The following is a 12,296-nucleotide window of genomic DNA, read 5'->3' on the forward strand; positions in this document are numbered from 1 at the left end:
GAATTATTTGCCTTTTTCATTTAAGTGACTTACTTTTTATCTTTCATCATCTTATTTTCTCATTCTCTCCTTTCAACTCTATCTTACTTGAAAATTTGATGAATTTCTAAGGTTGTGATTCAACAATAATGTCTCAACATTTTAGCAAAGGACAGGGCAATCTCATCTCTTTTCATTTTCTTTCTTTCTTTTTTGTTTTGCTTTTAATTTTCTCTAACCAGGTGTATCTCAGGGGCTCAGTTCCTACAAAATGACTCCACTATTACTGGTAGCCATTTCTTTTTCTTTTGTCTTTATAGAAACAGAGAAAAACAAAGAAGGAAGAAGAAGGGAAAGGGAAAGAGAGACAACTGCAGAAATGCTTTCTTCCTATAGGTGGAAACCAGGGGGCTTGAATTTGGGTCTTCCAAATGTGGTCACCTGTGTGCTCTACCAAGTGCATCAAATGCCCAATAGTATTTATACAGATAGGGAGACGGAGACAGAGAGACAAGGAAAGACATCAAAATTCCCCCTAGTGTGGTGGGCCTGAGTTCAAAGCTGGGTCACACCTATGAAGAAGCTGGCTGACTATCAAGGTGAGACATGTTGCAGACCCCATTATTTGTTTTCATTGTGTTTATATTCTAATTTGTTTGTGATTTCATTGTATGCATTTGTAATGTTTTTCATTTGCTTTATTATGATATGTTGTCTTGGTCCATATATATTTTTATCTTTTAGGGAGAAAGTGACAGAGCCAGAGAATCCCTCTGGCACAGGCGATGCAGGGAATCAAACACTTGACCTTTAGCCGCTGTGTGAGCTCATGAGCAATAACTTAGTTTACTAAATTATCATCTGTCTATATATATATATATATATATATGTATATATTTCGCCATACCACTTTTCAGTTGTGCCATTCAAAGATTTTTCAGTTATGCCATTCAAAGATTTCTCTTTTTAAAAATACACATCCATTCTCTTGCCACAATTGTAATTAAAAAGAGAGAGAGAGAGAAGAAAAAAAGAAATAAGCTAACTATGGGATTTACTATCCTTAGACTTCCTGCAAGCTCACTTGATCCACACTGACTGAGTGCACTAACCAGATTCTCCGACAAGTATTCCCTCTTGGTTTGGTTGTTGTTGTTACAGTTGCTGTTTGTTTCTAAGATTTTGTTACCAAGCAGCATTTCATAAGTGGCCCACTGATTTTGGTAAACAGTAAACATTTATGATCAAATAATTGTTCATTCAACATTTACTTTTCATCTCTTAATACTACATATTGGGAATTGTTCATGTGAAGGCCAGTCTTTGCTTTTCCCTGGGAATAAAGTTCTAATGTAAAATGTGGAATAGTTGTCATTTACAATATTGCAGATGAAGCATTATAAGATACACTAGGTATCGCTGGGTGGTGGCACACCTGGTTGAGCGCATGTGTTACAATGCATAAGGACTTGGGTTGAAGCCCCCCATCCCCACCTACAGGAGGAAAGCTTCATAAGTGGTACAGTAATGCTGCAGATGTATCTCTGTCTCTCTTCCTCTCTATCACCCCCTTCCTCTCGATTTCTGGCTGTCTCTATCCAGTAAACAAATAAAGATACATTTAAAAAGACACACCAGCTATTATATAAAAAAAATAAGGGGGGCCTGGGTGATGGCACACCTGGTTGAGTCTGCATGCTACAATGTGCAAGGACCCAAGTTCGAGCCCCTGGTCCCACCTGTAGGGGGAAATCTTTGCAAGTGAAGAAGCAGTGCAGCAGGTGTCCCTCCCTTTCTCTCTCCTTTCTCTTCCCCTTGTCTCTCAATTTCTGGCTGTCTCTAGGAAATAAAGATAATAAAATTATAAATAATAATAATGATGAAAAGAAGCTGGGATAGAGGGTGCATGAGAACAGACTTTTAATGTTTTCAAGAGTAAGAATCTTTTCAGATAAGGACTGAATATTCAGAAAACATTTAACATGATGCACAGAACAGGCTCTACAACTCCACATGAACTCAGATGTTAAGATAAACAACATCAAAAGTCTCCAGGGTGATGTCATTGCAAGAGACCCAAAGATGAACCTCTTATATTGAACCTGGTTTAATATCCACTGAACACACTCATCCAGATGACTAATGAGAAGAAGACAGAGAACAGAATGGGTTTTTTTGTTTGTTTGTTTTTCAAACTCATGTCTGCCCCCTGGTTCTGCAGTAGCTTGCTTCTCTCTTGCAACTTTCTTTCTCAGCAGGAAGGATGGCTCCCTATGGAGGAACTCAAATATTTTCTTATACCCTAAGGATGGCCAAGAAGAAGCTGATTAGCAAGAATGTCCTTAACAGGATTTGATCAACAAAACCATCAGTCCTATAATAGTTATTTCCTTAATCTCTTTTGAAGTTCCTTAGAAATTAGCCTTCCCTGAAATAGACTGTTGCATCACTGGGAAAACAACCTTAAATTTCTGCACCAAACATTAAGAACCTAGACATTTCTCAGGGACACGGCTTAGATTTTATCTGAATAGTTTCAAAGTTTTTCTGTAATACAAAATTTTGAAGATCATATTTTAATTCTTTTAAAAATTATTTTATTTTATTTATTGGATAGAGACAGAGAGAAATTAAGAGGAAAGGGTGAGGTAGAGAGGGAGAGAAAAAGAGAGACAGGCCTGCTTCATCACTTGTGAAGCTTTCCCTCTGCAGGTGGGGAAACAGGGACTTGAACCTGGGTCCTTACACACTGTAACATGTGTGCTCAACCAGGTGTGCCACCACCTGGCCCCTATTTTAATTTTATTTATGGGTATAGACAGAAAGAGACTGAATGGGAAGGGGAAAGTAGAAAGGTAAGGGGGGAGAGAGAGAGAGAGAGAGGCAGCACTGATTCAGCACTTGTGAAGCTTCCCACATGTGTGCTGCACTAAGTAAGTTACCACCTGACCCCAATTTTTGTAAGTTTTAAAAACTGAAGTCAGCCAAAGTGGAATATTTATACAGTGTATATGCAACTATATTAGGCAAAATATTCTGCAAATTGAGTTTATATACTTTAAAGAAAGATGCACTGATTCTGTAATTCATGAGCCACTAAAGGAAGCTGCTCTCTGCAGAAGATATTTAAATAGAAACAAATTACCAAAATGACCAACATCATGCCTGAAGGGTTGTATACTTCCTACTTGGTTCCACAGATTTATCGTATCTTCTCTTTCCTTGAATCCTCTCCCCTTAACATTAGTAAATGAGAATAGGTCTTTGGCTAAATCACTACATCTAATTCAGACTTAGGTAAGTTGTCAGGGAAATGAGACCTATTTGCTGACCAACATGAACTGGGTGGATAGACATGGATCCTCTTGATTCAGAGAAGCAGAAATGTTTAGATTCAGGGCATGTCATTCCTGGGGTACAGCATTCTCGGCAGGGCTGAAGCCAGGGTGATTTGTTAGTGTCAGCTCACTGCCTCTGGTAGACTTTAATCATGACTCAGGTCTTTCAGCATCAGTGTTTAAGAACTTAAAACTGAAAAGACAGGATCTGTGACAAGAAATGCTTAGTGTTTCATTTTCGTAACACGGGATTTTAAAGTATCCATCTTCCTTTATTCCTTCTGGTAGGCTCTTACGTCTTTCTGATTCTCCATGATATTTGTGGCAGTAATTTTGGCCACCTCTACCCTGTCAGATATTATTGTCAAACTGTGCATAGGTTATGACTGACATCTGACATCTCTCTCTTTTTTTCTTTTAAAGACTTTGGCAGGCTAGTTGTTATTTTTCTTAGCACTAACCTACCTACTGCTAAGTTCCAGTCTGTTTACTGTGTTCCCATCTGGGCACATAGGTTGGTATTTATGATCATCTAATATATAGTTAACTGCCTTAGGCAGGGATAATCACTTTGAAAGACTTATTTGCCAGAACTGGCAGATGGATGGATGGGGACCCATCTGGAGCCACTAAGGAATGATAGGATTATTTAATGTTAGGACAGGAATGTGGAAGCATATGAGTCAATGCAAATGGGAATGTTTTCACAGCCTCATTTGTGATCAGAAATTGGCAGTGCTGAAATGTATATGTCGAAAAACTGGTAAGATACGGCACATTTATTAACCCTTGATATCACATGGTTATATATACAAATATAAAGTATTTTAATAAAAATGATAATTTATTTAAAAACACAGAGTAAGAAAACAAATAGTCCAGAACACATCGGCTATAGTGTACGTTGTGTTGGAGACTAAACACAGGTCTTCACATATAAACAATTCTTACTTCCTACCTGCTGAGTCATTTTTAAAAATATTTTTTAAAGATTTATTTATTTGGGGGGACCAGGTGATAGTGCAGTGGGTTAAACACACATGGCATGAAGCACAAGAACTGGCATAAGGATCCTTGTTCAAACCCCTGGCTCCCCACCCTGGCAGGGGGATCGACTCACAAGTGCTGAAGCAGGTCTGCAGGTGTCTGTCTTTCTCTCCCCCTCTCTGTCTTCCCCTCCTCTCTTTATTTCTCTCTGTCCTATCAAACAACAACAACAGCAATAGTAATAATGACAACAAGGGCAATAAAATGAGAAAAATGGCCTCCAGGAGCAGTGGATTTGTATTGCAGGCACCAAACTTTCACGATAACCCTGGAGGCAATAAATAAATAAATAAATAAATGTTTATTTATTTCTATGAAGGAGAGAATATATGTGTGATAGAGAAAGCATAGCACTTTTTGAATTTAATATCTCAGATATGCAAGTCCTGGACTCCAATACAGATAATTGATTTTGTAGGTTATCTTTCTTAGTGAGAGAAAAAGGAATTTAATTGGTATGAGCTGTCTATGGAGATTCAAAGGAATAATTTGTTTTTCATCATTTAAAATATATATTAGTCCTGACATTCTAGAAGATGACATCCTTACATTTTTGGGAATATTCAATTTACATTTTAATTTACCTATCAGGGTACAAGTCAGAATTAATTTTGTAATGGATTTAGACTTTTAGGGATAATGATATAAATTGAATCTATTTCACCCATGAGACAAACCTGAATTTTGGTGGGTCATACTATAGTTTACTGAATGGCAGTTAAGAAAAATATGTTAAGTATCAGAAAAACATGTAATACCTTTATACAACCAAACATAGGAGGATTGTATCCTGTGTTATCTAGGTAACTGCTGAATCTAGTGGAAAATGTCTTTTCAGAAACAAGGTAGAAGAGATTTTGAAAAAAAAAAAAAAAGATGATGTAGTATGACCATAATAAAGCAAAAACTGGAGTGATGTGGTCACAAACCAAGGAATGCTGGAAGCCATGAGAAAATGGAACCAACAAAAATGAATTCACCTCTAGGATTTATAGACTAAGTAAACATAGCTAAAACCTATTTTGACTTCAAAATGCTGATTTTTCAGAACAATGAAATGCTTTTATGTTGTTTTAAATTATTTAATTTCTTTTTTCTTTCTTTCTTTTTTTTCTTTTTCTTGTCTCTAGGGTTATCGCTGGGGCTCAGTGCCTGCGCTACAAATCCACTGCTCCTGGAGACCATTTTTTCCATTTTGTTGCCCTTGTTAGTAGTTGTTATTGTTGTCATAGCTGTTGTTGTTTGATAGGACAGAGAGAAATGGAGAGAGGAGGGGAAGACAGAGAGGGGGAGAGAAAGACACCTGTAGACCTGTTTCACCACCTGTGAAGTGACTCCTTTGCAGGTGGGGAGCCTGGGACTCCAACCAGGATCCTTACGCTGGTCCTTCAGCTTGGCACCACGTGCGCTTAATTTGCTGTGCTACCGCCTGACTCCCATGATTAAATTTCTTAGGTAGACTTTCTTTATGAAGACATGATTTGCAGCCTTTATCATTAACCTCTCCTGAATGCTGGATATTCAATGGGAATTTGATTAAATGTGTAAGTGCTTTTGCTATAAATTTCTCTTTGAGGAAGCAGGTGATGTTCATTCACTGCGTATGATTCCAAAAATACTGACACAAATAAATAGTCCATGTTTTCTTACTATCATTTGAAATCTAGAAAAGTATATAAAATATTTCACTGCAAATAGCAAATACACATCTATTTCTAGGAATTGTACTAGATTTAGATTATGCTGTAGACATGGGGGTTGTACCTATATGCCAATGACTGTACTAGAAACCATAAACTCCACCATATATATAGTTTAAGATTTTTGGAGTGCTGGGTAGTGGCACAGCTGGTAGAGAGTGCATGCAGAACAGTGTTCAAGTCCCTTCTCCACCTGCAGGGGCAAGTTTCACAACCTGTAGCCTGTAGTTCAGGTTACAAATAGATTTCCTTCTCTCTCTGTCTCCTACTGTATTTCTCATCTCTCACCTTCTATCAAAAATAGATAAAATGGTTGCTGGCAGTGTAGACTTGTAAAGCAGGCACTGAGCTTCAGATATAGGTATGGTGGCACACATTGTAAAAAAGAGGAAGAAAGGGCAGAGGGTAGATAGCATAATGGTTATGCAAAGTGATGCTCATGCCTGAAGCTCCAAAGTCCCAGGTTCAATCTCCTGCACCACCATAAACCAGAGCTAAACAGTGCTCTGGTAAAAAAAAAAAAAAAAAAAAAAAGGAAGAAAGAAAGAAGAAGAAGAAAAAGAAAGACATAATCCATGACCTGCCAACGCCCACATCCAGGAGAGAAGCGATTACAAAAGGCAGACCTCCCATCTTTTGCACGCTCAAAAGAATTTTGGTGGGAGTCAGGTGGTAGCGCAACAGGTTAAGCGCATGTGGCGTAAAGTGCAAGGACTGGTGTAAGGATCCCAGTTCAGGCCCCTGGCTCCCCACTTGCAGGGGAGTCGCTTCACAGGCAATGAAGCAGGTCTGCAGTTGTCTGTCTTTCTCTCCCTCTCTGTCTTCCCCTCCTCTCTCCATTTCTCTCTGTCCTAGCCAACAATGACGACATAAACAACAATAGTAACTACAACAACAATAAAAACACAAGGGCAACAAAAAGGAAATAAATAAATAAATATTAAAATATATTAAAAGAAAAAAAAGAATTTTGATCCATACTCCCAGCAAGGGAGAAATGATAGATGGCTCTGAATTCCAACTCCATCAGGAGAGAGAAGAGGAAAAAAAAGGAAGGACATTCAGAAATAGTAATAGGTGTAGGTGTTACTTGGGAAAGAAGGGAAAGTAGGACCATAGAAAAAATAGGCAAATACAGACAGATAGTTGTTGAAATAATAGTTAACCCATATCTGAAACCTGGGGAGAAATGCTGTGGCTTCCAATGGAGGGAAATGTTATATAGAACTTTGGTGGTGGAATTATACCTTTATTACCTTATTATTTTATAAATTGACATTAAATAACTAATAGAATTGAAATAAAATAAAATAAGGAGAAATAGGATCCACAAGAAGGGGTTCCGAAAAAGAACGCTAAGAAATCCAACCTCTAAGTACAGAGGGTCAGGTCAGATGAAAGAGTGCACCGACTTTCATTCACTCTTCTCTTTTTTCCCCTTTCCACCCAGTCAGGCTCCATTAAAGAATGAATGGAAGTTATCAGAGTGTATTTACAATGTACCACACCATGGACCAATGAATTCAACTTGGCAATTTTCTGATGAAGGAATGATACCTACAGAAATGTGTAGCTGTTCCTGCAAACTGATTCACAGAGTGGAACTGATTTTGATGTTTGAGATTAGCGGTTCTGCCATGCTGACTACAGTGCACAGACTTCAAGATTCAAGAAGAAACAGGTTTTTAAAGATTATTTCATCTATTCTCTACTGTCCGAATCAGTACTGCTTATTGGTTAAAAGCCTCTGAATTTTATAGACCCTTCTAATTGAAATTACTCATGACAGGAAACCTATAGCAGAAAGACAATTCTGAGATCAGTCATCCTAATCTGAAGGATTACACATTTAGAGAAATGCAAACATGACCGAATGTCTGAGAATGATGAGCTCAGGAAAAGTGAGAAACAATGTGAGCCTGCTCTTTTTTTTAAATTTTTAAAAAATATTTATTTTATTTATTTATTCCCTTTGGTTGCCTTTGTTGTTTTATTGTTGTAGTTATTATTGTTGTTGTCATTGTTGGATAGGACAGAGAGAAATGGAGAGAGGAGGGGAAGACAGAGAAGGGGAGAGAAAGATAAACACCTGCAGACCTGCTTCACAGCTTGTGAAGCGACTCCCCTGCAGGTGGGGAGCTAGGGTTCTCCATTACTCGAGTTATATTGCCATCAAGTTTTTGTCTCCATTGAGCTCCTACCTACATTCACACATTCTGCTTCTGAGTGCACAGACGCTCTGCCTCAACCTCACTGTGCTCTCATCTAGTTGCTTCATAACTTCCCTCTTCACCTATTTATTGCAGTGATTCCCAAAGAGATGATTCTTTTTCTCATATTTTCCTTCCATGCCACTGTGCTCTATTTTTTCTCCTCTACAATGATTTTTTCTCTTTTTTTATTGTATTTTATTTTATTTCATATAGGACAGAGGCAGAGAGATATTGAGAGAGGGAAAAGATAGATAGATGATAGATAGATAGATAGATAGATAGATAGATAGGCAGACAGACAGACAGACAGACAGACAGGGAGAGACTTGCAGCCCTGCGTCACCAATCATGAGTCTGAGTCCTTGTGCACTGTAGTGCGTGCCCTTAACCAGGTGTGCCACCACCTGGCCCCTGAATCTTTTTCTCCCTTTCATTCTAGTGGGTATGTAAAATGAGTGACTACTCTGACTTATCTGAGTAATTTAGACACTTCAGTGCTCCGTTTCTTGTCACTGTACTTCCACCTGGAAATGATCCCTTAACTTCTTGTAGCTCTGTTTCTTTTGCTATAAATTTTTTCCATTAATGAGGAAAAAATTACACTTCCAGTATTGTAATGTTCTAGCGAGATTTAAAGAAATGATAATCTGTGTTCTAGACTGTTTAATACTTAGTAAACTTTCTCAAAGTCTTCCTGGCACAGAACTAACACAGCAAATGTTATTAGTTTCTATCACTACTACTGTGGCGATGATGATGGCAAGAATAAGTCAAGAACTAGCATGACAATCATCCTCTTTTCCAGTTTTTCAAATTCAATACATAAGTTGAAACTTAAATTGCTGTCTGTTTCTACAATGCTTCCTTCACAAGTTTAATCACCACACCGATCCCTGACACTACTTGGGAGTACCATGGCATTGTGGTGTCTCTCCCTATCTCTGAACAATTATGTCTGATGAGAGTAAGATTTTATAAGCATAAGGTTTCAGATTCACTGCAAAATAAATAAATAATCAAATAACATAAAATGGAATGGAATCTGCATCTATAGAAGCAAATTATTATATGATTTTCAGTCTTCTGATCATAATCAAGAAAAATATTCTAGAGGACTCCTTTAAAAAGTCAGTTTCCCAGAAATGGAGGCATCACACTCCCAGATCTCAAACTATATTATAAGGCCATCATCATCAAAACAGCTGGGTACTGGAACAAAAATAGGCCAGTGGAACAGAATCAAAATCCCAGAGTACCTATGGACATCTAATTTTTGATAAAGGGGCCGAAAATATTAAATGGAAGAAGGAGGCTCTCTTTTATAAATGATACTGGGAAAACTGGGTTGAAAGATGCAGAAGAATGAAACTGAACCACTTTATCTCACCAGAGACAAAAATCAACTCCAAATGGATCAAGGACCTGGATGTTAGACCAGAAACTATCACATACTTAGAGGAAAACATTGATGGAACACTTTCCCACCTAAACCTCAAGGACATTTTTGACGATGCAAACCCAACTGCAAGGAAGACTAAGACAAAAACAAATCACTGGGACTTCATCAAATTGAAAAGCCTCTGCATAGTAAAAGAAACCATCACACAAACAAAGAGACCCCTCACAGAATGGGAGAAGATCTTCCCAACAGACAAGAGACTAATAACCAAAATATAGAAAGAGCTCAGCAAACTTAGCAACAAAAAAGCAAATGACCCCATCCAAAAATGAGAAGAGGATATGATCAGAACATTCACTACAGAAGAAATACAAAAGGCCAAGAGACATGAAAAATTGTTCCAGGTCACGGATTGTCAGAGAAATGAAAATAATGGTAACACTGAGATACCACCTCACCCCTGTGAGAATGACACACATCAAAAAGGACAGCAGAAGCAACAAATGTTATTATCCTATGCTCTTGTCAGTGTTTCCATTTTATACATAAAAAAAGGAAGGAAGGAAAGAAGGAAGGAAAGAAGGAAGAAAGGAAGAAAGAAAGAAAGAATGAAAGAAAGGAAGAAAGAGAAAGAAAGATGCAATTCCTCATCTCATCCTCACTCCAGTCTTTGAAAGTAGAGTCTAAGGATAGGAAAGTTGCTCAATTTTCAAACTGAATTTATTTGACATTGAAAGACTGAGACATACCAAGTTGGGAATTATAATTTTGTGTTTTTTTTTCTAATTGTCTGTGCTGAAATTCATTTTTACAAAGATTTAAGCATTAAATACTCTTAAAAAAAGATAATTACAGAAAAATGAAACATTCTTTGGAATACAGAAAAAACGGGGAGAAGGTTAATAGCTTCATAAAGTTGTCATCCACAACCCAAGACTTCCTAATTACTGTTGCTAACACAATGGAGATTTTTACATTAGAAAAACCCCTTCGTGTTCCTAAGATTAGTAGAACATCGAGTAATGCCGTTAATAAAACTGGTCTTTAGGATAACCATCCTATATGAAAACAAAGATTGGCTTGGGGAGACATTCCATGTTTTGGCTACATCAGATATTTCCCACCATGAGAAAATATATTTCCTAAAAAGAGTTAGTCACCACCATAACTAAAATGCAGTTACATCTGCAAAGGGAAAGATGTCATCATTTCAATAACCTGATAAAAATGGGTGTTTCATATCTCTATCAAATTTTGAGATATGGAAAAAAATAGAGGAGTTGTTAAGTCACTAACAGTATAGTCTTTTTACCTTCTTCAAGGAAAGAATCCCTTCTCTGGTTTCTTTGTCAGTGGAAATGGAGAATATCCCAATGCCATCGCCATTAGTGATAGAGTAGGTCATGTCAGCATTTGAACCAGTGTCTGCATCAGTGGCCTTGATTTTCCCAACAGCTGAACCGACTTGAGCTGACTCAGGAACATACAGCTGATAGTGCTCTGAAAAATAGTGCATATTAAATAAAATTTAATGATAATATACACACAGTAATGATTCTACAAGAATAGAAGATCAAAACACTAAAACAGCATATTCGAATGAACAGATCAAGTAATGCACAGGAAACTTTTCAGGTTTCCAATAAGACTTAAGAAATACTATAGGAAATACTATATTATAAAACTGAAATATTTTAAAACAGTGCACCTGTAAATAACTTGTACATATATTAATAGAAAAGAATTTTCAGTAGAAAGATAGATAATTGGGGGTGATCAAGTTTGTATTTTCATATCGAAAAAAATCTTTTAGACCAAATTAGTGGCTACCATAATCAAAGGAAAAGGAAGGTCAGTTAATCCTGTAAATGAGGTTAATAAGAAGAGCAATGAAAATAATTTTTAAAAATCAATTCCTGGAAGTCGGGTGGTAGCGCAGCAGGTTAAATGCAGGTGGTGCAAAGCACAAGGACAGGCGTAAGGATCCCGGTTCGAGCCCTGGCTCCCCACCTGCAGGGGAGTCGCTTCACAAGCAGTGAAGCAGGTCTGCAGGTGTCTATCTTTCTCTTCCCCTGTCTGTCTTCCCCTCCTCTCTCCATTTCTCTCTGTCCTATCCAACAACGATGATGACAACAATAACAACAAAAATAACTATAACAATAAAACAACAAGGGCAACAAAAGGGAATAAATAAATAAATATTTTTAAAAATCAATTCTGGCAGCCTAGAGGTGACATAGTGACCAGAGTACTGGACTAGCATGAAGGAGTCCCTGAATTTATGGCATCACATGTGTCTGGGTGATACTATGCTTCTTGCCCTCTTTTGTTTTTTACTCCTCATGCTAGTTTATGAATAAATATTTTCCTTTTCATATCTCCTAAATATTTGACTATATCACATTATGGATTTTAAAGTCATGAACACATTTTAACCATTACACACACACACACACACACACACACACACACACACACACACTAAACACAGGAAGGCACAGAACTATGTAGTACAATGTAGTACTAATGACAAAAAAGATATGGAGCTTGAGAGAGCAAGAGTCCGGCACTGAAATTTCCCTTGGTGACATTAGGATCAGAGGCTCAATCCTGGGTCATG

General features: G+C 37.5%; 1 protein-coding gene across 1 annotated transcript in view; it reads right to left on the minus strand.

The window, feature by feature from the left end:
* CDH18 (cadherin 18) overlaps window positions 1-12,296 on the minus strand; it is a 550,225-nt gene that overhangs the window by 105,039 nt on the left and 432,890 nt on the right. Inside the window, 1 exon segment of the mRNA XM_007532688.2 lies at window positions 10,989-11,176. Within this exon segment, the coding sequence (XP_007532750.2) occupies window positions 10,989-11,176 (188 nt within the window).

The sequence above is a fragment of the Erinaceus europaeus genome, chromosome 5, assembly GCF_950295315.1.
Source record: "Erinaceus europaeus chromosome 5, mEriEur2.1, whole genome shotgun sequence".
Taxonomy (NCBI): domain Eukaryota; kingdom Metazoa; phylum Chordata; class Mammalia; order Eulipotyphla; family Erinaceidae; genus Erinaceus; species Erinaceus europaeus.